The sequence below is a fragment of the Schistocerca serialis genome, chromosome 5 (assembly GCF_023864345.2).
Source record: "Schistocerca serialis cubense isolate TAMUIC-IGC-003099 chromosome 5, iqSchSeri2.2, whole genome shotgun sequence".
Taxonomy (NCBI): domain Eukaryota; kingdom Metazoa; phylum Arthropoda; class Insecta; order Orthoptera; family Acrididae; genus Schistocerca; species Schistocerca serialis.
The window spans coordinates 190,478,483-190,504,218 of NC_064642.1; the positions used below are offsets into that span (position 1 = coordinate 190,478,483).

At 45.8% G+C, this 25,736-nt stretch overlaps 1 protein-coding gene across 1 annotated transcript in view; it reads left to right on the forward strand.

Moving 5' to 3' along the window:
• LOC126481842 (homeobox protein Nkx-6.2-like) overlaps positions 1–25,736 on the forward strand; it is a 223,280-nt gene that overhangs the window by 121,262 nt on the left and 76,282 nt on the right. The window contains exon 2 of the mRNA XM_050105802.1: positions 9,983–10,161. Within this exon, the coding sequence (XP_049961759.1) occupies positions 9,983–10,161 (179 nt within the window). The remainder of the gene's footprint in view (positions 1–9,982; positions 10,162–25,736) is intronic.

The window sequence follows — 25,736 nt, forward strand, 5'->3', positions numbered from 1 at the left end:
CAAGGAAAGCGGCCTTGCCCTTCCGATGGAACCATCCCGGTATTTCCCTTAAGCGATGTAGGAAAATCACAGAAAACCTAAATCGGGATGGCGGGACGCGGGTTTGAACTGTCGTCCTCCAGAACGCGAGTACAGTGTGCTAACCGCTGCGCTACCCCACTCTGTACTATTTAGCAGAATATGAAGGCAGTATTTATCACCTGTGAAGAGTTGAACGAAATGCATTCAAAGTTTACATCATGACTGAATGGCTGCAAGCACATTTACAGGAAAACAACACTGCTGCAGTACTTACAGCGGAGTTCTGAGCAAGCTTGTGACAAGATGCAGCGGATAAACACTTGACTACAAATTAAAGCTATGTGCCGGACCGAGACTCGAACTCGGGACCTTTGCCTTTCGCGGGAAAGTGCTCTACCTGCGAAAGGCAAAGGTCCCGAGTTCGAGTCTCGGTCCGGCACACAGTTGTAATCTGTCAGGAAGTTTCATATCAGCGCACACTCCGCTGCAAAGTGAAAATCTCATTCTGGAACATCCCCCAGGCTGTGGCTACACCATGTCTCCGCAATATCCTCTCTTCCAGGAGTGCTAGTTCTGCAAGGTTCGCAAGAGAGCTTCTGTGAAGGTTGGAAAGTAGGAGACGAGGTACTGGAGGAAGTAAAGCTGTGAGGACGGGGGGTGAGTTGTGCTTGAGTAGCTCAGATGGTAGAGCACTTGCCCGTGAAAGGCAAAGGTTCCGAGTTCGACTCTCGGTTCGGGACACAGTTTTAATCTGCCAGGAAGTTTCATATCAGCGCACACTCTGCTGCAGAGTGAAAATCTCATTCTGGACTTGACTACAAAAATAAGTAATATTTGGGACTACGACGTTTCATGTCCTGTCTGATCACGCAGACTGAGATTTTCCATGATTCTGCGAAATCGCATAGGGCAGATATGGAGACGACTCCTCTAAAAAGGAAATAGTTTATTTTCTTGCCCATCTGTCCTTAATACGAGCCAGTACTTCATTTGTAATAAACACGTCCCGACACGACGTTAAACCCTGATCTTCCATGTATCATGTGCAAGATAAAACTGCGTAACATACTAGTATTCGAACCTGGATCGCTAACTTCGGAAATCCATTGTGGGACCAGAACACACTTCACAGATTGACACACGGCTCTTAACTTACCAGCAGTTCCTCTCCGTGTCTTGGAAGCTGGCCTTCAATCTAAAGACAAACCGACACCTTCCACTTACCTCACAGCCAACCCTAGGTCCGCTTATACAGGGCACGTTGTGCCAGATTTATTGCCTGCACGAGCGGGAAGACGTGCGATATTGATTTCCACTTGGGGGCCCGCAGAGGGCACGGCCGCAGCGGGAGATGAGCGGACTGTACCGACGAGGCGGCACATGGCGTCAGCCAAGTTGGGCGCCGGGGCCTAACTGTGATGTAATGACCAGCTTTACTGTAATGAAGTACACCGCAAACTGCCGCCTGAATAACTAGCCATTCGCCAAGTTTGCCTGCTCATTACCCGGGCCGCGGTAATGGCCGTGCCACCCTCCCCCCCCCCCCCCCCCCCCTGCGGCTCCCAAGATGTCGCACAGTCACGTGACCGAGGCGGGGTTTCGATCTACCATCGGAGGCCGGCGCCTCGTCTGCAAAACGTCAGCGAGGATGCCAGGCCCCTTCACATTTGTAGCTCTTCCCGTATGCCGTCGTTTTTTTTGGTCGACTTCTAGTTACTTGGAATGATCGACAAAAGAGGTTCGAATGGTTCAAATGGCTCTGAGCACTATGGGACTTAACTTCTGAGGTCGTCAGTCCCCTAGAACATAGAACTACTTAAACCTAACTGACCTAAGGACATCACACACATCCATGCCCGAGGCAGGATTCGAACCTGCGACCGTAGCGGACGCGCGATTCCAGACTGTAAGCGCCTAGAACCGCTCGGCCACGACAAAAGAGGCTTTTTCAACTGATTCACTTTTGAAACGAATCATAGTAGTAGTACCTACGGCCATAGGAAATCCGTGACAGTTAAAGTGACTTTTTCTTGGCTGCTCGTCCGTCTAAACTGAAGGCCACAAGAGAATACAAATATCGATGCGCTATAATGGTTGTTACTCGACAAAGCCAATCGTGCACACCGTCGGTCACCAAGTTGTTCACGTGACTAGGTGTAGTTACTTGCTACGTCTACATTAAGTCTACATGCCGGCCGGGGTGGCCGATCGGTTCTAGGCGCTTCAGTCTGGAACCACGCGACCGCTACGGTCGCAGTTTCGAATCCTGTCCCGGGCATGGATGTGTGTGATGTGCTTAGGTTAGTTAGGTTTAAGTAGTCCTAACTTCTAGGGGACTGATGACCTTAGAAGTTAAGTCCCATAGTGCTCAGAGCCTTTTTTTTTTTTTGTTTTTAGTCTACGTACAATATCTGATGAAAAGCGATGGGCACTCATATTGGGGGGTGTCCAAACTTTACCTAATTACGGCTTGGATTCTGCTAGAGATACTTACAATGAGGTGTCTGGATGTCTGTGGAGGAAAGATAGACCATTCTTCTTCAAGAATCGAATCCCAAAGATGTTCCATTCGCTTCAGGTCGGGACTCAGGGCAGGAATGTTGTTGTCTACCAGCCATGGCCTCATAAATGCTGCTTTATGACAGGGTGCGAACACACTACGTTGTAAAATGTGTTCATATCCTTCAACTTTTAGCGTTTTGTTGATCGCAATAAGGGAACCACAGCCTATGTAATACATGTGGTGCCAGGCAATGTTCTATAGGCAACATCCAAACTCAGACGTTCCCGTCGGATTGCCTTAGGGTACAGCGTGATTCTTCACTCCAAATCATTCGTTTCCAATTATCCAATGTCCCGTGGCCTTGCTCTGTACACCGACTCAAGCGTCGCATATTACCGACAACATAAAATGTATGCCACACAGTTGTACGATCTACCTAGGGCCGAACCGCACAGTAACCCTGAAAGAGTGGTTCGGTGTGGAGCGGCGGAGGGGTGAAGTGGACTGCGGTAGTCGTCATGGGTTTGTGGACCAGTGCGGCTGCGGCGGGGACGGAGCCTCTCCATCGTTTGTAAGCCCCCGGTTAACATGCAATACAATACGGCATAACATATTTTCCCGCTTTCCCTGTAGGTGGTATAAATATTCGATATGGTGCATCTTGAAACACCAAACACTTCAGGCCTCTTGGTTACGGAAGCACTCACCTCACAAGCACTAACAATTTACCCGCACTCGAGTTCACTTAGATCCGACAAAATGCACTAACAGGTACACAGAACAGTGATCTGACCACGACTCATAATCCAGCGCATCGAGAACATTGCACAGATTCCGTTAGAAAAAAAAAAGAAATGTTCAAATGTGTGTGAAATCTTATGGAACTTAACTGCTAAGGTCATCTGTCCCTTAGCTTACACACTACTTAACTTTAATTATCCTAAGGACAAACACACACACCAATGCCCGAGGGAGGACTCGAACCTCCGCCGGGACCAGCCGCACAGTCCATGACTGCAGCGCCCGAGACCGCTCGGCTAATCCCGCGCGGCGATAGTCATCAAATACAACAGCGCAACCTGCATGCTCGGCCAGCCTCTGTACTTATGTTCAAGCGTGTATTTCTCGCGGTATTTCCATATTTTTGTCCAACTCTTGTATCTGGGGATCCCTCAAATATTCTTTCATTCCATATAAATTTCCGGGCCTCATAATGCTGGAGACGAAAATGAGTGCCACATAGAAGTGCACTGCGAAGACAAAACAACAGCCCGAGCCGACCCGGGATCTCGGCGCAGACCGGGGCCGTTCTTCAGCTTGCGGGAACGGCGATATGCTGCCGACGCTCGTGAACCGGACTGTACGCCGTCCGCGAGATTTCATCTTGTCTTCCCGGGAACATCAGAAAAATAGAGTCCACTTTTCTTTCGGCCTTTTTACAAGCTTTATAGCAGCAATAATGACGGTATTAGGAACGGCGGCCGAGGATTGGTCGGCGCCAGAGGGCTGGCGCATGCGCACTCCGCGAAGTGGAGCAGGGAGCGGGGTGGCGCCCTATATAGGCGCCGCCAATATGGCGTCCGCGCGCACACGGCCGCAGGCGGGCCGAGACACAGAAAGGGCCGCGCGCCACTCGTGCAGAAGCCAGCTGCAAGCCGGCGTAGACGAGGGACCCAGGCAGAGCGGTGATTGTCCGCTCACTCACCAAATACTGCATCAGAACTTTGTTTATTTGTGCATGTTATATGGGTGCTTCTAATACGGTACTGACATTTTTATATTTACGTCTATCTCCGCTAACAATCTCATAGTGGGAAGTACTTTGAATACAACTAGCACTTCCCGCTTCCCAGTTCCATTCGCGAATGGTGCTAGGGAAGAACGATTGTCGGCAAGGGCGTCCGCAGACTCTGAAACTCTAAAACTGCCGTTATTTTTATATAACTGAGCTTGTCGGTCTCGAGACATGTCGTGCCGTAAGAACTAAATTTTGTAGAAGATTTTCAACCTTGAAGCAACACAGCCAACCGGTTGCAAATGATTGTTTAGTACATTGACATAGGTTTCGACACCTCTAATGAAAATTTAAAAGCCGTAAAGTTACATAGTGATATGGCAATAGTCAAAGTTTAGAGCAGACATTCTCAAGTCGAAATACTCCTTGCAAGGTGTACGTACCAAAGGCTGGAACGTTTTTAATTTTTAATTTTTGACTGGATCGTGTCTGCTCTAAACTTTGACTATTGCCTTTTCGCAATGTAACTTTACGGCTTTTAAATTTTCATTCTGATGAAGACATCCTTAGAGTGTCGAAACATAGGCCAATGTTTGAAACAATTATTAGCTGCCGGTTGGCTGTGTTATTTCTCCGCCGAAACTTACATACGGTTGCTGAAACACAGCCACGATCAAAACTAATTTACAGATGACATTAAAAGCTTACTATACCCCAGAGAACTGGTGGTTATTCTCTCAAAATATGAATACAACTGTCTACTCCACCAGGACATAGGGGGGTGGGAGGGGGTGGGGGGGTGGGAATGGGGACGCCTATGATTGCCGATAAGTTTTAATGTGAGCTCGAATTTCTTTGATTTTCTGGTCATTAAGCGAGATATTAGTGGAACAATGTAAAATGTTACTTGAGTCTTCTACGAACGGACAAGGTCTACTGGAGTGTAATCAGTATCTCTGAAATACTTTTGCCGTGTTAAACGATCGCATGACAACACATGGCGTTGTTCTTTGAATCTTGTCAAACAACTCTGTTAACCCTTCCCGGTAAGGCTCCCAAATTGAAGAGCGCTGTTCAAGATTTGGTCAAACGAGTGTATTGTTAAACTATTTCTTCCGTGGATGAGTTTCATCTCTGTCTGGCATCTGCTGTTCCTCTTACTGGCATCACGTGGTCATAAATGTTAAGTCGCCCCTGAAGGATGCTTCTGCGTATTTTCCAGTTGTTGCTGTTTTAACCTTGTTTATGGATCCTTTGTGGACTCACAGTTTAATATGCACCTGAAGATGTGACATGTCTTAAAACCGGGTCGTGCTTTCCTTTTTTAGAAATAAATAATTTTTATAACTGTAGCGGATTTTACCATTGCTGTAGTTGCTATTGGTTGTGTTCATCGGCGCTAATGTAATGGAACGGCAATGTGTCTTTACGGCTGTTTATACGCGATATGTTGCCTTTATTTATTTTTAGAATCAAGTGGCAATCTCCACACGAAGCGTCGATCCATTTCAGATCTTCCTGCATTTTGCTGCAGTTTTCTGATGATGTAACCATTTCGTTTACAACATTTACATCCGAGAATAGCTTCACGATGCACACGACGGCATGCAGCACGTCGTTTGTGTATTCATCGTGAAGTTTCCCCTGGGCTACTACTGCAGCTACTTTTCCACATAACAAATTTGTGCCCTTAAGAACGATATATTCTACCTGCTAAGACTTTCTGAAGCAAATGTCAAAGCCGGTGCCTTATTCTGTAAGCTTATACTATACGTCTTTCTAAAGTTATGGAACTTGAGTGCGTTAACTTTGATGCAGTCACTTACCGCCCTCTGGATCTCATGGAAGAACAGAAAGAGATCTGAATGAATCTCCTATGCTGCAGCACACTGTGCGCTGCATTAAACTCACCGACAGATTGAAACTGTGTGTCGGAACGGGACTCAAACCTGGATCCGTGCGTCTCACATGTAGCGCACTGCCGACTGCGCAGTCCGACATCAACGCGGATCGACTAAGTTCCTCAACTTCACACTAACTCCCCGCTAAGTGGGGACACTTAGTAATACAATAGCTCACTTTCCCATAGCCAGGTTTCCGAGTTTTAGTCCGTAGCCTGTACAGTGCTTCAGGTGCTATAAATGTTCAGTGGCTTGTAAAACATGTTTCTTTAGTGTACTTTTTAATTGAGTCATTTAATGTTTCCAAATATATTACTGTATTACAGTTTTTTTATCTCGTTATTGTTACGTAAGAATCAGCTTTTTCGAGCGCATGTTTCGTAAAGTTGAAATTATTGTTTGGTTCTTGTTACGTTTTTGTGATCTTATTAGTCCATGTGTCCTCTGTTGACTTATGTATACCGAGATGTCGATTTTCGACGTTTTCGAGCATATTTCAGCCTCACTGTGCGTTGATTGTGTTTGGTGTATATGGTGTTGCCAATTGTCGCTGTGTGGTTTTCGGTTATTTTTCGTTTGTGTTGTGGTATCTGTATGCAGTTTGATATTCCTTTATTGTTATGTGAGTACGTGTGTCACTGCATAAGGTGGGTCTGCTCTGATGTACATAGGTCAACTAAGTTGAACGGTAGGACGACACATAGGAATTAATAAGATCACTTAATCGTCAGTAGTACCAAGTAGTAATTTAACCTTACGAAACAACTGCTGCAAAAAGTTTTTTATTACCCAAGAATAAGAGATTAACGAGAAATTGTAATTTAATTAACTATATATTTACATTACATGACGCAATTGTTACACATGTGAAGCAAACATGTGTTTATAGTGAAAAGGAGCGTTAGAACAAAACAACACTTAGCTACATATACGGACCACATTTCCAAGAATGTGGGAGCTGCTGAAGAACGACAGAAAACGCATCACTCCAATCCACTTTGGCTTGACGCAGCAGGAATGCTAGAATGTTCTAAAATTAGAATACAGTTTCTGTTGCAAGTGTTTTATTAGTATTGATGTGTTTAGTGCATTAGCGTATCTTCAGATTATCTGTAATTAGTAATAACAATACTGTTACATAACAATTTATTCACGAACCTATCACCGATCAATGGTATAGCTAAGCTAAAGATGAGAAGAAAAGTGATTCACTTGCCTTGAATAACGGAGACCGCCTTACTCATGTTTAAACTCGACACTTTCACTAACTTGCATTCTCACGTCGTTCTTATTGGCGTTTCAGTTTTACGCTTCTAACTCAGATGTTTTCACTTGCCATTTCATGGATTCCTTTCTCTATGTTTGACGACGGCCGTCTTTGCCTTTACGTCGTCATATCAATGGTTTTTAAACATGACTAATGCGGTTTCTTTGTTCAAGGGAAGTGAATCCCTTCGATTCTCACCTTTAGCTCATCTATCTCATTAATTGCTACTAGATGGTTTTGCGAATAAACTGTTATGTGACCAAGTTGTTATCACTAATTAAAGATAATCTGAAATCCGTCAACCACGTGATATCATTATTACTAAATGCACAAGTGCCGAAGAATGAGAAAATCTAACTACAAGTTAAAATTTAATGTAATCCACCATCAGTTTAACCTATCCTGGCCGTACGGGATGTACAAGTTGTATCTGAGTTCAATGTGAAAAGTGACACTGATGAAAGTATACAGTAATAGAAGCAAAAGCGTTCCAGTAAACATGGTCTGCAAAAGAGCCGTTTGCACTGCGAATGTGTCGTTACTGCCCGTCCCTGATTTCAGTATGAAAAATTGTCCCAGTTAGTACAAATGCGTATAAAATATGGAAGTTCCGCTTAAGTCCTCCTCTACTTGTGCTCAAATTTCATCCGCGGCCCATGGTTGGGGAATACGGTACAAACATGATGGGACATCGGCACACTTTGCTGATGTTGTGAGGCGAAATTTAACGTCCCAATATGGCTCAAGATGGATAACTCAGGAGTGGCCTGTACCTTGGCCGCCAAGATCACCTGACCTCAATCATCTAGATATTTCTGTCTGGGCTCATCTCAAAAATGAAGTGTACTGCACCATCGTTATCATGATTGAAGAACTGAGGCCGCGAACTTTAATCCTGTCAAGATTTACGTCGTAATTGGGGATGTTTGAAAGAATTCATAGCTCCCTGTAGACACATGTGCAATATTGCATACCAATGCGGGGATAATACGGGGAACATTTTCATGAACGGGTACGAATGGTCAGCGAACTGTAACAAGTAACGTGCTGAGGCAATATTTTATTGTTTTGAAGTTACACCCGGGGTAGAATTTGAGACCAATTAGAGTAGGATTTAAAGGAAAAGTCTGCATTTCAATACTTGAGTATTATAGGGCCCATCTCAAGGTCTCTCGTATTTGGAGAGGCCGCTGTGTGAACTGTGGCGAGGGTACTGGTGTGGAAAGGTTATCGATCGATAGCGGCATACTTGTCATTTAGAATGAGTGCAATGGCTTAGCTAGATAAGCATCATACTTTTGTTGTGGAGGACTGTATTCGTAATCGTGTTTCTGTGATTACTACTCAGCGAACATTTCGCATTCGGTCCGAACTTGATCGACATGATTCTGTTCCTTATAGAAAAACTATTGGAGTTTGCCTATCAGGCTTTACAGCATCAGGCCCTTCACTGAATAGGAAATCTACTGGTCGGCTTCAGTGTGCCACAACGCCAGAAAATGTGGTACTGTGAGATACTGTAAATAAACAAAATTTCCACTACTGAGCAGCACAAAAAAACTCAGGAACTTCACCAGGACCACGTCTCAGCCAAAGTGTTACAGTATGGTACGCCGTTGCTGAATTTGGTGCAGGGGTCCGTATTTTTTGAAGAAGATGGCGTGACGATAACGGTTAATGAAAATCACATGATGGAGATCTTCCTCCGAACTAAGTTAAACCAATTCGTCGGGGACCATAAAGACTGAGAAATCTGATTTCAACAAGACGGAGCCATAGCTCACACTTCTAGGCATTCTCTATAAATTTTGAGAGAGCTGTTTTCTCAATGTCTTCTCTCTTCGCAAAGAGACACCACTTGGCCCCTAAAATGACCCGATTTATCACCTTGTAGTTTTTTTCTCAGGGGAGATTTAAAGGCTCAAGTGTGCAGACGTCGCCCCACAATCGTGAAACCACTTAAGGAGGCTATCACCAAGGAAATGGGTGCCATTCCATCGGGAATGGCACGTAGGACTATGGACAGCTTCTGGGTAAGGCTTCGCCAATGTTTCAACAAAGGAGGAAGCCATTTACCGGACATAATGTTAAAAACCAGCTAATTTAAAATGGCATAATATTTTTTGTTCACAAATAGATGCATTTTCTCCGTATCTTTGTGATTGCTTTTTGAAACACGGCGAGTCTTTTTGTCGGACTTATTTAGAACAGTCATTTTGACGTCAAGGGCAATTCGTGACCACACATTCGTAACTATCTTGCAAACAGCTGGTTTGCCGACCCATGTTTACTGGAACGCTTTTGCTGCACATTTTCTCCCGTATCAGTTTCCGCTAGTAAGCTCTGTGTACATAATGAATTACATTTACTGGCATTTGAGTGAGGCCTGCAAGGCTGGTTGTGACGACTGCTCGCCGAGAGCAGGTAATTCTGATTCGAATCCCGGGCTGGCACAACGTTTCGCGACGCACTCGCTACGTTAGGAGATAGCTGCCCTAATACTGGAAGCCGCCGGCAGCGCTCACGGCTGACGGTAGTGTACTGCGGTGTTGCAGTGGGCCCGGCGAGCATGTCGCTGGTGGACAAGGACGGCAAGAAGAAGCACACGAGGCCCACCTTCAGCGGGCAGCAGATCTTCGCGCTGGAGAAGACCTTCGAGCAGACCAAGTACCTGGCGGGGCCCGAGCGCGCCAAGCTCGCCTACGCCCTCGGCATGACCGAGTCTCAGGTCAAGGTGAGTCACGACTCCAGCTATATCTCTCTCACTCCCAACTTCCTGAGACTTGTACCTCCCCTTAGAGAAATTTCTTTAATTACATCACAATGGAGATTAACACTGTATAGCCCACAACTGCGGTGTTACCACTGGTTCTTACCAAAGAAAAATCAGCACTATATTTTCAGAAGTTGTTATTTTATTTACACGACCCATCTCCGCGTCTCATTAGTGCCATCTTCAGGCCTTTATGCACTCCGTGTATAGAGGATTAGATGCATTGATGCATGCATAACTGGAGACATCAGTACTGGCATTCCTTGTTTTTTTTTTTTTTTTTTTGTTTTTTTTTTTTAAGTTGTTGTCAAATCTTCAAATTACACATGTTGTGTTGGCATTAGAGCAAACACCGTGTTACAACTGGAGGCCGAAATGCACGCGTTTTAGCTCACGCAGGCTGGCGTGAGGAGGGAAGAACTATACTGACGTGAGGTCTGGAACATGACAAGGAATTAGAATTCAGAAAGCGGACATAATTAGTTTGATACTTAACTTTAATCCATTAATGATGAACGTCGCTCTTGACGGTACATGATTCACAATATTATCTGTTCAGGATACATAGTAACTGAATATGGCGCCTTGCTAGGTCGTAGCAAATGACGTAGCTGAAGGCTATGCTAAACTGTCGTCTCTGCAAATGAGAGCGTATTTTGTCAGTGAACCATCACTAGCAAAGTCGGCTGTACAACTGGGGCGAGTGCTAGGGAGTCTCTCTAGACTAGACCTGCAGTGTGTCGGCGCTCGGTCTGCAATCACTGACAGTGGCGACACGCGGGACCGACGTATACTAACGGACCGCGGCCGATTTAAAGGCTACCGCCTAGCGAGTGTGGTGTCTGGCGGTGACACCACAACACACTCCACAAAAAATTCACGGAATCCAGGAATTGATGACTCCGATTACGCATGCATTGCTGTATCTGATTGTCTATACATGGGATGTATAAGGTCCAGAAGACGGCACTAAGGAGATGGCGAAACTGGTACTATATATAAAATAACAACTTCTGAAATCAAGCGGCTGTTTGTCAATTTTTTTAGGTAAATCTCTGACCGGCAGCTGTCTTGTATCCACAATGGATCCACAGAGATTTCCAGTGTTTGGTCAGGTCGTAAATTTGTCGTTCCGCTATTGGATAGTGAACTGTGGTCACATCAATGATATGTGTAACTTCAGCATCTGTTCACAGGAGTTGACATGAAACAGCTACCATCTGACATAAGCTTCAACGCAGTGACTGGCGTTGCACAAGAGTTCTTTACTAAAATGTGGCATTTAAGATAATGTGAACACTACTTACAAATTAGTCTATGAATCCAGGATTTTTAGAAGAGCATTCATTACTACCACAACCTCAGCGATTAGAGGAAGGAAAAATACGAATCTGTTCTCACTTCAAATAAACCTACTAGTATACAACAGATATTAAGGTCTAGCATAAAAGTTGTGACATTATCCACAGTAAAGTCTTAGCTGCTGTACCACGTGCCCTACACACGAACTGGTCTCCATGTAACTGTGCTTGGACTGCTTCACAGGTAGATAATTCATTTACCTTCTACGAGATGGATACGTAAATACACTCCTGGAAATGGAAAAAAGAACACATTGACACCGGTGTGTCAGACCCACCATACTTGCTCCGGACACTGCGAGAGGGCTGTACAAGCAATGATCACACGCACGGCACAGCGGACACACCAGGAACCGCGGTGTTGGCCGTCGAATGGCGCTAGCTGCGCAGCATTTGTGCACCGCCGCCGTCAGTGTCAGCCAGTTTGCCGTGGCATACGGAGCTCCATCGCAGTCTTTAACACTGGTAGCATGCCGCGACAGCGTGGACGTGAACCGTATGTGCAGTTGACGGACTTTGAGCGAGGGCGTATAGTGGGCATGCGGGAGGCCGGGTGGACGTACCGCCGAATTGCTCAACACGTGGGGCGTGAGGTCTCCACAGTACATCGATGTTGTCGCCAGTGGTCGGCGGAAGGTGCACGTGCCCGTCGACCTGGGACCGGACCGCAGCGACGCACGGATGCACGCCAAGACCGTAGGATCCTACGCAGTGCCGTAGGAGACCGCACCGCCACTTCCCAGCAAATTAGGGACACTGTTGCTCCTGGGGTATCGGCGAGGACCATTCGCAACCGTCTCCATGAAGCTGGGCTACGGTCCCGCACACCGTTAGGCCGTCTTCCGCTCACGCCCCAACATCGTGCAGCCCGCCTCCAGTGGTGTCGCGACAGGCGTGAATGGAGGGACGCATGGAGACGTGTCGTCTTCAGCGATGAGAGTCGCTTCTGCCTTGGTGCCAATGATGGTCGTATGCGTGTTTGGCGCCGTGCAGCTGAGCGCCACAATCAGGACTGCATACGACCGAGGCACACAGGGCCAACACCCGGCATCATGGTGTGGGGAGCGATCTCCTACACTGGCCGTACACCACTGGTGATCGTCGAGGGGACACTGAATAGTGCACGGTACATCCAAACCGTCATCGAACCCATCGTTCTACCATTCCTAGACCGGCAAGGGAACTTGCTGTTCCAACAGGACAATGCACGTCCGCATGTATCCCGTGCCACCCCACGTGCTCTAGAAGGTGTAAGTCAACTACCCTGGCCAGCAAGATCTCCGGATCTGTCCCCCATTGAGCATGTTTGGGACTGGATGAAGCGTCGTCTCACGCGGTCTGCACGTCCAGCACGAACGCTGGTCCAACTGAGGCGCCAGGTGGAAATGGCATGGCAAGCCGTTCCACAGGACTACATCCAGCATCTCTACGATCGTCTCCATGGGAGAATAGCAGCCTGCATTGCTGCGAAAGGTGGATATACACTGTACTAGTGCCGACATTGTGCATGCTCTGTTGCCTGTGTCTATGTGCCTGTGGTTCTGTCAGTGTGATCATGTGATGTATCTGACCCCAGGAATGTGTCAATAAAGTTTCCCCTTCCTGGGACAATGAATTCACGGTGTTCTTATTTCAATTTCCAGGAGTGTAGAAACCGCGTAGTTCACATTTTCGTCCGGCAATGTCGGTGAAGCTTCCACAATTTCCGTAAATAAACTGCGCAACCAAATCAAAGGATCATCTTTTCGAAACCATGTAATTGTCTCCCATGGCGACGCGCAAGTGTGGCTCAAAGGTGCCTACAACATTCCTCTGTAATGGTCCAAAAGCGTATCGCCATGCGACGCCACCCTCGGGATGGCTAGCAGTCGACACATGCAAAAAAATGGCCTGAGCTCAGAAGTTCATCTGTGCTGTAAGCTGGGTTAATAATGCCACATCGACCCCAAATTTCACCGCAATTCTGACCAACACCACCGTGGACGGTAAAACAAGGAGTAGGCAATATGGTGTTGTGTGTCCGCGCCTCATCATACAACATGGAGGTGTCCTCTTTTGGAGTACTGCTCTGCGGTGTGAGATCCTTACCAGATAGGATTAACGCAGTACATCGAGAAAGTTCAAAGAAGGGCAGCACGTCTTCTATTATCGAGAAACAGGAGAGAGACTGTCGCGGGCATGATACAGAATTTGGGTTGGAATCATTAAAACAAAGGCATTTCTCGTTGCTGAGGGATCTTCTCACGAAATTTCCGTAACCAACTCTCTCCTCCGAATGCGAAAATATTTTGTTGACGCCCACTACGGATCATGAGGTTTCAGTTGCTGCACCGTATGGACCTTGTACGGGTACCGGTGCAATATACACCACAAAAGTTTCCGCGCTATTGTTCATGGGATGGACAATTCCCGTGTCGCTGCACAAGCTCTAGTACTGCCCGGGGCACGCGCTGCTTGGTCAGTTACAGCAACAGCAATCTCGCCAACAACTTCCACCGAGACACGACGGCTTCCACCTCCAAGTGCTACATCAAGCTCACCCGTGTTTCCGAATTTCATTATCATCTTCTAGAAACTATTTAATGACATCGAGCCGCTCTCAGACTTTTCAGCTGGGAATACTCTCTCAGTGCAGCAATCTAATTGCTGGTGATTACACATAACAGCTTCACTAACAGCGCAAGGTCTTCTTGACAGCCATATTGCTGACTCACTTCATGGCTTGTGAAATGACAGCGTGGTTGTCACACCATAACAATTACAATGCACAGCTGCACACTTGCACTTGGTGGCCAAAATTGGAACTAATTATTTTCCGGCGTAAATCTGTTCCCCATCAACGCTTCAGTTGATCCACCAATTTCTCTGCCATACGATAATTACGCCCCACATTGAACTTCCGCGAGTTGCCGTACTTTAATCATAAGTACATGATAGTAATAGAGGGAACCACGAAGTAAACATTATTGCAAAATACCTGCATCCCTCGATGTCTTACCCGATGGCGATCGCATATTCCAGCAGGATAACTATCGGTATCACAAGATCAGAATCACACTGCAGTGGTCTGACGGGTATGAAAGTTAACGCACGTTGATAAGCCTCCAAATTCTTCTGATCTACACCCGATGAAACACATATGGGGTGCTATTGGGCGCTAGCTCCACGCCCAGGAACCACCGACTTGCAATTTACGTGAACTGTTTGACCCGTGCGTACGCAACTGGTGTCACACACATCCGGAAACCAACCAAAGACTTGTGGAATCCATGCTACAGAAAACGCAGAATCGCTACTATAAAGAGAGCGAGTGAGCGAGAGAGAGAGGGGGGGGGGGGGGGAGAAGGGTAAGTTAGGTGCAAGCTAAACGGGAACAGCTTGGAACAACAGATGCAAGAAAAAAAAGAAACAGAGAGAAGAAATTCACGGATACGAACATTTTTCAGCTTCGAATAGATGTAGTCAAGCTATGCTTTTGCTCAGGGCCCTATTCTCGAGAACGACATAGCCACAGTAAATGCAGCCCTTGCCCGTGTCTGCTGTCAGGTTTAACGTTTTGCTTCCTTAAAGAGAACAAATAAAGGAGGTGCAGCGAGAATCCTCAAGTGTCTGGACAGACTTCTGGCGTTCGGTGCGCAGGGAAGAATTACTGCCCATCAGTCGGCGGGAAAAATATGTCGGTCCGCCGTCGCTGTCGGAATTTACAAGGCAGTAAAAGCGCGCTTGGTTCAGCGGGGGGCACTCCGTCTCACGTCTCGGTCCGCTCCGTTCACAGATCGTGGCCATCAGCCGCGCAGACCCGAGCCCCGAGAGAACGGTATTCACATCTCGACAGCTGGGATCTTACGTCGCATTCTTGCGTTAGTTTAGTGCCGCTAAAGGGCTTGGACAAAATTGCGCTCTAGTCCGACAGTACTTCTACAATAGTTCTGATGTGTCGAACTACCGCCACATCGCCTCAAACAGTCTTCTAATAAAAGCAATTTTTTTGTACTCACTTAGCTGGTTATAGCAGTCGCACATCCTGTAGGGGCTTTTAGTTTCACGACAGCTGGTAGGAGCTAGAGCGAATATTTTGTCTGCAGTATAATGGGAAAAAAACTAGACAGGAGCGCATTTCTGACGATTGTTGCTCTTAGAAAGACCACGGAAGTGTCATAGAAAGTAAAATATTCGTGGCGTAGGTGCTATTACGAAGCGTTTTTAATCCAGGTGAAGAGAGAGCGAGGTGGTAAAATATTGGTGATTTCCGTGAGGACTGCAGTTCAGATCCCCGTCCGGCCATCAGATTTGAGTTTCCCATGACTTTCGTAAATAGCTTAAGGTGAATGCCGGGACGGTTTCTTCAGAAAGGCATGGTCGATTTTCTTCCCCACCCTTCCCTAATCAGAGCTTCTGCTTCGTGCTTAATCACCTTGCTGTCAGCGGAACATTAAGTCCTAAACTTCCTTCTTCCTTCCGGGAGGAAACCCTTTCCTAGTTTTTGATGCCTATGGTGTGCAAATAACTTTTGCTCCACTTTTTAACTGGGCGCATTTCATTTTACGGTAAGAGAGCGGAAGCAAATGCAAGTGAAAATCTTCCTTATGTTTTAGCTGGCGATAGGCTGCACGTGATAACTACTTAAAATACCCTGGGTAATGTCTGCAACCTAACCTAAGCTTTTAGACTGGATATTCCATTGCGGGTTCACCACGTATCGGCCAACACAAACTAAACAACTATTATCTTCTCGATACTCAAACTGCACATGTTGCACAAAATTCCCTTACCACCAGTTCGGGAACTCCGGAACTAGAAGCAGATCTGGGGTTTTCTCTGTGAGTCAGCCATATTGTAGCAGTGTAGCAATGTTAAGCTAATGGGTATGTTACATTTTGTTACAGCTTTTATAAGACGCTTACAGAAGGATGACAGTAAAGTGCTTAATGAGAAACGTATATACGCGGAATCTTAAATTTCAAGTACTTTTATCCAGAAGATGTTTTTAAGCTAATGATGACATTTAATTTTCGTGCAAAATACGCTCCAGAATGTGCATTACGTCCACTTCACCATTTCGCCATCAAAAAGTTGTTCTGAATGAATGAGTGTTATTATTTGTTTTTATTGTCAGTTTTTCGTACAAGAACAGAAACGACGTGGTTTAACCGAATAGTAAGAGCCGGTTCGTAATATTCTCAAGTTATGAACGAAAATTACAATATCGTATATGTTCTTCAAAATTAATTTGCTTTTTAAACCTGTTTTCCTGCTTACAGGGCCGCCATCAGATTTTAACTGAATTTTGTCGTCAAAGAAGGTACGATACAAATGAACAACATTGAAAAAGGTGTTACTCATCAAGAAAGATGAACAAACACAGAGAAAATGTCATCTTCGACAGTGTAGTGGTAATTCAATTAAAAAGTTAGAAGTTAAACAGCAAATAAATATAAAGGGACCAAACCAAAAAAATATTAACATTAAACTCTAAAAAACTACCTATATAATAATTTAAATTAAATTAACAGTCTCAAAATCATAAACTTAGCGCTTGACAAGATTACTGAAAAGTGCGTGGAAGAGATATTACGCATGGAAAGTGATACAGAAACAGAGTAAAAGGTGGATTTGATAACTGTAACAACAGGATGTATGGAGTATGTAGACAATTCCCATAAAATAAATATTCGGTTGGTGCATAAGTCCGTAGCGTTTTCCCATAAGATTAACAAACGCAACGGATACCCGTAACAGAGATTTTAGTCATGAATAATATATTCTCCTTCACTATCTACAACAACGCAAATGTTTCTAGCTGCATCCACCGCTGTCAAGCTGTATTGTACTCGAAAGGGGAATACGTTGGGAACGTTTCGATTCTCTACTTGCCACTCCATTTCCCAGCGTCCAAAATTCCACTCACTATCTCCAAACGACGAAACGACAATATGTAAACTCAAATAGCTACAGTGAACTACATACATAAAATAATAATTACTAAATAAACCCATAGTAATCGGAATACCAACATATAAAACAAGAACGCTACCAACTTATGGACCAGCCTAATAAATACAAGAAAAATGGAGGAACAGAATGGAACAGACAGTGTGGGATGCTTTGAAAAATTGGGAGAGTCGAGCAAAGTTTTGGAGAAGGGAAGTGCTGAGTTGTGTTTGGTCATTAAATATTAAATCTGGACTGTGAACCAAATGTTTGTTGATTTGTAGGGGTTGCCAAAAGACAAATTTTTGGCCTTTGTTTGGCAAGTGGAGGAGATGGGATTGTGGCTGGTAGCTGTGGCTGGTACTATGTGCTCAGCAAATGGGTCAAAATTTCGCAATTTCCATCTGCATTCATGTTCAGCTAACGTAGTTACTACGTCTCTGCCAGACTGACCACATAAAAGTTATCACACCTCAGACAAGTAATTTTGTATACACCAACGTTGGCTTATATTCACTACTGCAAATACAATGGGATAAGTTGTTCCTCACGTAGTACGAAATCCTATAACTACAGGATTTCAGTGTTTTTGTTATAGCTGGATACGTGTCCTATTTATGGGATTGTACATGACTTCCTGCAAAAACTGGAAGGAACAGCAGAGGGAGCACTGAGAAGGGGCATAATATTCAATTTTTATTTCCTAAGGTCTACCAAGAAGCGACGGAAAATCAATTAATATTTACAAGCTGCTCATAAAAATTTAAATGTTAGTCTCAGCCGAGTCGAACAAATCGTTAACACGAGAAAGGAAACTCTGGTACGCATTTGTCTGCGCAGATACACGTGAGCGCTGTTCTAGATGAGGGGGAAGTTGTGGAATCCGGCATTGGGAACTGCCTACCCTTTTCTCGACATTTTCGTAATTGCAGAGTTCGTGTCCCAAACCTCTCCCCCGTCCCTCCCCGTCCCCCAGCCGCACTCTAAGACAAAGAAAACGAAACCGACGCTCCACGAAGGAATGATAAGAATGAGAATGAGACGTAAATCGGTGAATGTTATGTACACGTGCAAACATGTATTGCGGAGGACAACCAAAGGGGACCTGCTATGAAAAGAAGTGGCACCCCAGACCATCACTCCTGGGTGTCGGGCCGTATGGCTGACGACAGTAGTCAGGTTGGTATGCCACCATTGTCCAGGACGTCTCCAGACACGTCTTTGGCCCGGAATATCAATCAATGGAGTAGGATTGTTCTCAGTGCTGAGTTCCACTTCGAAATGGGCTACGTTGGCCAACGAAGTTAGGTCTCGATACGCCTCAGACAGCGGTGGCTTACCAACCTGACTGTCACCCTCCATACATCCCGATAACAAAGAGAAAAAGGTCTAGGGTGCGATTTTATTTCATAGCAGGACCCCATTGACTGTCATCCGCGGCATTCTTATAGCACAGTGGTACGTCGACGATATTGTACACCCCGTTTTGTTGCCAATCATGGCAAGCCATCCTGGGCGTACATTTCAGCAAGATAAAGCCCGCCCGCATATGGTAAGGATTTGTACTGCTTGTATTTGTGCTTATCAAACCCCATCTTGGTCAGGAAGGTCACCCGATTTCTCCCCTATTGAAAACGTTTGGAGCATTACGTGCAGGGTTTGTTAACCATCTCGGAATTTTGACGATCTAACACTCCAGTTGGACAGAATTTTGGCATGATATCCCTCAGGAGAACATCGAGCAACTCCATCAATCAATGCCAAAGCGGATAACTGCATGCACAAGGAGCAAAGGTGGACCAACATGTTATTCACCTGTGCAGTTTGTGAAGGTATTTCTCTTGAATAAATCATCCAATTTTACTGAAATTGTAATCATTTGTTTGTCTATACATTTATACCACATCTGTCGATTTCCGTCCCATTCGTATAACTCTCTCGTGGTGCAGCTTTTTTATGTATATACAGAGGGGTCCAAAAAAATGTATCCACTGTTTAAAAGTCCATAACTTGCAAACTAATTGACGGAGTTGTCTCATTTTTGGTGAAAGTGTAGCTTGAAGTCCAACTTAAAGATATCACTAATGGTGTTCGAAATGGTCATCATTAACATCCACACACAAACGATGCCGCCTAACTGCAGCACGAACTACTGCCTGCAACGTGTTCAGTTGGATATTTGCACATGAATGTACGATGGATTCTCGAAGTTCATCCAATGTGCGTGGCTTTTGTCGATAAACGACGTCCTTTAGTGTTCCCCACAGGTAAAAGTCCAGAGGAATTAGGTCTGGGGCACGTGGTGGATACTCCACAGCACCTCTACGGCCTATCCATCTTCGTGGTAGATTTTCGTCGAGATACGCCCTAACACGATTTTGGTAGTGGACTGGGGCACCATCTAGTTGAAAGTAAACTCTTCCGTCTCCATACAAGTCTCGGACGGCAGGTAAAATGGATGTCTCAGGCTTCTGAAGGTACACCTCACCGGTAACTGTGCCGTCAAAGAAGAATGGCTCAATCAAGCCCCGGTAGGACAACCCATACCACACATTCACGGCTTTGTCTACATGGACGACATCAACCTGTGTTAGTCATTCAACTAGATATTCTTAGGGATAGCACACATGCCAGTGCTCATCTGTATCAGACGAGCGATTTTATCTGTTCTGACCTCCATCAAAATCTCTAGGTGAATGGAAAACACTAGTTAATGTCTTAAGCTACGTGCTCGTGTGTTGGTAGTGCACGAAGTGGGTGTGAGCGTCACTCGGGCGTGTTTGAGAGGCCACGCCCCTGTAGCAGCCGCTAAGGCGGCTTTGATGGACGCGGGGCGGCGCGATTGGTCGCGCCTTTCACATGCAGATGTCTCGGCCGGGCTGAGCAATTGGCTCGCCTCTCGATTAGATCGGCGGCGCACGGCGGTCACCCCTCTGCAGGAGGCGAGGGCAGCTTGCGCACTGCGAGAAAGGGGCGCGCTTGCTTCTTGCTTCACAGCTTTCAGGGGCGACGGGGCTAGGGAACATCCGAAACTCACTGATGGCTATAAGTTACAAAAAAATATGGATACTGCCTGAGGCTGCAACTTCTGGAACGAATGATTCTCAGGAAGATAATTGGGCAGGTGTCAGTCAGCACAGATGACGAGCGCAGGCCGTTGTGGCCGAGCGGTTCTAGACGCTTCAGTCTGGAACCGCGCGACCGCTACGGTCGCAGGTTCGAATCCTGCTTCGGGCATGAATGTGTGTGCTGTCCTTAGGTTAGTTAGGTTTAAGTAGTTCTAAGTCTAGGGAACTGATGACCTCTGGTTGTTAAGTCCCATAGTGCTCAGATCCATTTGAACCATTTGAAGCCAGAAGACGAGTCAGTAAACAACTGTATTCTACGACAGAAAGAGTCCCTGACACTGTCAGGAAAAGAAGAACTATGTTCTCGGAATATTTCTCTAGAATGGACCAGAGACGGTTGACACATCAGATAAAGCAGTTACATGTGGACAAGAGAACCAAAGTACGCTAGATCCTAGAGGCCCACAGCAATCTGGAAGAAACGGGAATACAGGAAACAGAGATTGACAACAGAATGACTCTTAATTTTAAAAAATATTCAGACTTCCATAGGTTTCCAGCACAGAAATAAACCCAGAACAAAATCTTCATAGACGGAGGAGGAAATATGACAGTATAATGGCCAGCCGGAGTGGCCGAGCGGTTCTATGCGCTACAGTCTGGAACCGCGCGACCGCTACGGTCTCAGGTTCGAATCCTGCCTCGGGCATGGATGTGTGTGATGTCCTTAGGTTAGTTAGGTTTAAGTAGTTCTAAGTTTTAGGGGACCGATGACCTCAGAAGTTAAGTCCCGCAGTGCTCAGTGCCATTTGAACCATTTGACAAGATAATGGACCAGGACAACAAACAGAAGAAACAAAGCTGATCCGAATAAACGTGGTCATCATGAAAGAGAAGGAGAAGAGAATGGGAACAGCTTGATAGCTAGGTGTTAAGTAACTTTTACCACATTTCAATTTGCGGATTACACCAAAAACTCAAATATCTCTCAAAAGAAGTCATATTCTTTATAGCCTGTTCTTTTATCATGTTTCATTATTGTCAATTAGCTACTTTTGCTCTCTTTGTCATTATCAGGCTGCTTCAGACCAGTAACTGTCTTATGTACAGTGTATTGTGATTTATGCCAGTGTGGGGAAAGCGACATGTGATGGCGTTCTCGTGACAGTTGAGACCTGCAAGAGCGATAACTTTTGGCTTGATGCGGAATGATAACAGGAGGCAAAATTACATAATTGCAAATAATGAATAGAAGTGTTCACTATAAAATAAAGAACAGCCTGTTAGGAAATTTACGGCCGCTATGGAACTACGGTTAAATAACACTTCTGACTTCTATTCCTATTAAATTCGACACATATATTCACATAAGATACAAAAAAGAGCGTATATCGTATATCGTTAGGTGGCTACGCCGTATTAGACTAATATTTACTATTTGCACGATATACGATAGAGAATTGTCAGAGCATGTGCTTCGGTAAGTGCTGAAGTGATAAGGAATACCACTCAATACATGATAAGAAGATTGCAGCACTGCACTGATACCAATGGTCATCACTTCGAACACCTTCTGTAAACGGACGTTCATACCACCTTTGTGACCTTCGTTGATCTTCAAAGACCTTACTGTTCCACATCATTGGATTCGCCTCGTTAGCCGCTATCAGAAAATAAGTACCAAGCTATAGCATCCCATTTAAAGAAACAAAGTTGACCTTCATACCACTGAAGTGAGCCCACCTAGCAACAAACAACCAACGTCGTATTATGGCCCCTATTGTCCCATGCAACTTTTGTCCTACAAACTTTTCAGCTACTATCATACTTTCGGAGTTATTCCAGGTGGCAATAGTTAGTGACTCATCCTGTATAGTCAGGTAGTTGCGCTATGGTCTTCCCTGGACATTCAAAGTACCATAGGATCTAGATTAGCAGCGCAAGTAACTATATCAAGACGTTCCCATTGTTATACACTGCTACATCGTTGGATACTAACAAGATCTGGAGGCTCCTTGGGAACTGGTGACCAGCTCGAAGATAACTTGCAATGTCGTTTATGTGATACGTGTTCGGAGGACACTGTAAAAATATGTGGTTTGGATATTCTTCCTCTCCGCATACATATAGAGGGGTGGGACTTAGACTGAGCCGAATGAGGTCTTTGTTGATCTTCGTGGGATTAAATTTCAGACGTGCCATAATTGTCTTGAAGGTCCTTGATGTTTCCGTCTTATTATACCATGGTACTCTTGGAATCGTCTGCTGAACTAGTGCGTAGTGACTGTCTTTGATTTTAGATGTCCATGAACATTCCTCTTGCCAGTCCGAGGACAGCCACTTTCTGAGCAAGGGTACCATATCTGCGAGAGGGAGTGTATCACTTTAAATAGCTCCATGCAGAGCAGCCAGCTTTGCTATCCAAACCACACATTTTTACGGTGTTCTCGCGACACACATCACATAAAGGACCTTGCAAGTTATCTTCGGGCCCTTGCTCATTCTCAGGTATCACAGAGTGGCCCCGTGGTCTCGCGGTTCTAGGCGCGCAGTCCGGAACCGTGCGACCGCTACGGTCGCAGGTTCGAATCCTGCCTCGGGCATGGATGTGTGTGATGTCCTTAGGTTAGTTAGGTTTAAGTAGTTCTAAGTTCTAGGGGACTGATAACCACAGCAGTTGAGTCCCATAGTGCTCAGAGCCATTTGAACCATTTTGAACAGAGTGGCCTTTCATCCACACCGTAACAATGTTGCGACAGTTTCTCTGCACCAGAAACACAATGTCGACCATTCCTGCAATTATGGGGTTGGTACAATTGTTAACGCAGTGTTTCAGTGCCAGATCGAGAAATTTCCACTGCGCACCGCATCAAGAGTCTCAGTTTCCACATCGTTCAGAGGGAGGAAGTGGGAGGAGCGTAGCCGCACGAAGAGAGAGTCGAGAAAGTGGAGAGTTGGGGTTGGGGGTGGGGTGACTGGTGGGGGTGATGGTAGGGGAGGGAGTGAATCCGCAGGGGAACACCCGTTGACACTTGGCAGAAACAAGCGCCGCGCGTCTCACTTTTACACGGCGGCACTGCGTCCACGCGACTGCGACTGCCCATCCCACCCCACCGCACCCCACACGCGGACTACTGGTGCTGCTTCGCCGCTTCTTCCCACGCCTCGAGCGCGTCTCTCTAATTCTTTTTTGTCATCTCTCCCGCTTCCTGCGACGCGGGCCATATTTACATTTTTATTGAAACTCAGCGGGGATTTGCATGTAAGCCGTCGCGGCGACCGCAAAAAAGGACAAGTGCGCGCATCATGATATAGAGAAAATAGGTCCCCCCCGTGCGAGGACGGCAGTGGGGAGACGAAAATACTGTGCGTCCAGGGACGGGCGGGGGAAGTTTGGCGGCGTTTTATATTATTTTGGCAGCCTGTGCCGCCACTGGCGCTGCCGCCCCTCGGGCCCGCGCGGCTTTATTCAATTATCTGGCTAATCCTCCAATTATATCGAGGATATCTCGCGCCGCCGCCGACAGATGGCACCGGCGTCGCGGCAGCGGCGGCGGCATCCTTGCCTCGCTCAGGGGAAGGAATTCATTAAGGCGGGGGATACTGCCGTGTTTACAAGCTGCCGCCAAGATTGAGACCTAACCGAATTAGCGATATGAATGCCGAACTAAGTTACCTCGGCGGCGCGTAATGCGATTCAATCCGGTCCTGGTGTCGCATCAGGCGGTGCTGGGCCCCCAGCTCTCGAGATCCCCCGGGCGAAATCAGCGAAGACGTTCTGCTGAGCTACTCTTGCAAGTTCCCTAAAGTGAGCGCCGTAGGCCTCATTTACAGTTGGCTGTTTGTCTATCCCTGTTAGAACTGAACAAGGCCGACTCTCGTAGGTTTACATTTCCCACTGTACACATCATAAGATGATAATGTAAATTGGAGATCCCTCACGTCGGAGCCGACCAGAGTGGCCGAGCGGTTATAGGCGCTACAGTCTGGAACCATGCGACCGCTACGGTCGCACGTTCGAATCCTGCCTCGGGCATGGATATGTGTGATGTCCTTAGGTTAGTTAGGTTTAAGTAGATCTACGTCTAGGGGTCTGATGACCTCAGATGTTAAGTCCCATAGTGCTTAGAGCCATTCGTTAAGAGGTTGTTTCTCAGCTTTAGCTATGCGCGTGGACAGCATCATGCCACGTTTAGGGAAGACAATCAACAAATTTCCTGTTCGTCAGAGGAGGACACTTGGTTCTGTCAGAAGAGACAGCTTGATAGTCTGTCTTCTGCTGGCGCTCCGAAAAAACAGAACATATCTATCACCCTCGTCCTATCTCAGCCTAGTGTGTGCAGAAGGTATTAATTTTTCAAGTTGATGCCTTTGTCAGACTATATCTCATCAGTCGTGCTGTTTTCAAAGTTCCCTACGGACAAACCACAATGAAACGTGGTATGCTTACGCGAAACCTTCGTGTTACCCTTTCTGTAGGCCATTCCCAACCAAACGACTCGAGGGAAGCTATATTGGCTACCGAAAGAGTAAGCCTTTCGCCTTTTTAACTAAGTCAGTTTGGACTGTCACACCCTTTTGCCAGGCCTGACAAATCCCAGCAGTTGCGTAAGCCCAGGAAACACAGTGACTACTTTGTACATTCTTTTAATTTACTATTTCTGCTTCAGGTAACAGAAATGATATCACGGCCGATTTCGACTTATTATCAAGTCATCATCATATGAAGTAGTTAAAAAGAAAGAAAAGGGCTTGTAAAATACTGGGAAATTAAAATTTGATGTATATTTTAGTTTGCTATTATTTACCAGTCCCTTTTCCTTCTTTTTAAAGAAATACTCTCATGGTGAGTTGGTAATTAAGCTGAATCAGATAGTGATACCACTTGCGTCACATGAGTTGAAATGTAATACGATATTGCAGTGCCTGTATTGTTGAGAAGTGTAATGCAGCGTTTCTCTCCTGTATGGGAATTACATAGCGTGTGTACGAGGACAGGTTGCGACACAGGAAGGATGACATATGGAAGTCTGGGTCTGCCCGTGAGTCGTGACGGATAGCCAAAGTAGTTAACGTGACTGCTCGCGTAAAGCGAGAAATCCGGATTCGAGACCCTGTCCAGCACAAATTTTCATTCCCGTCATTCCATTCTAAAGCTGACGGTTCTCCGTATTCG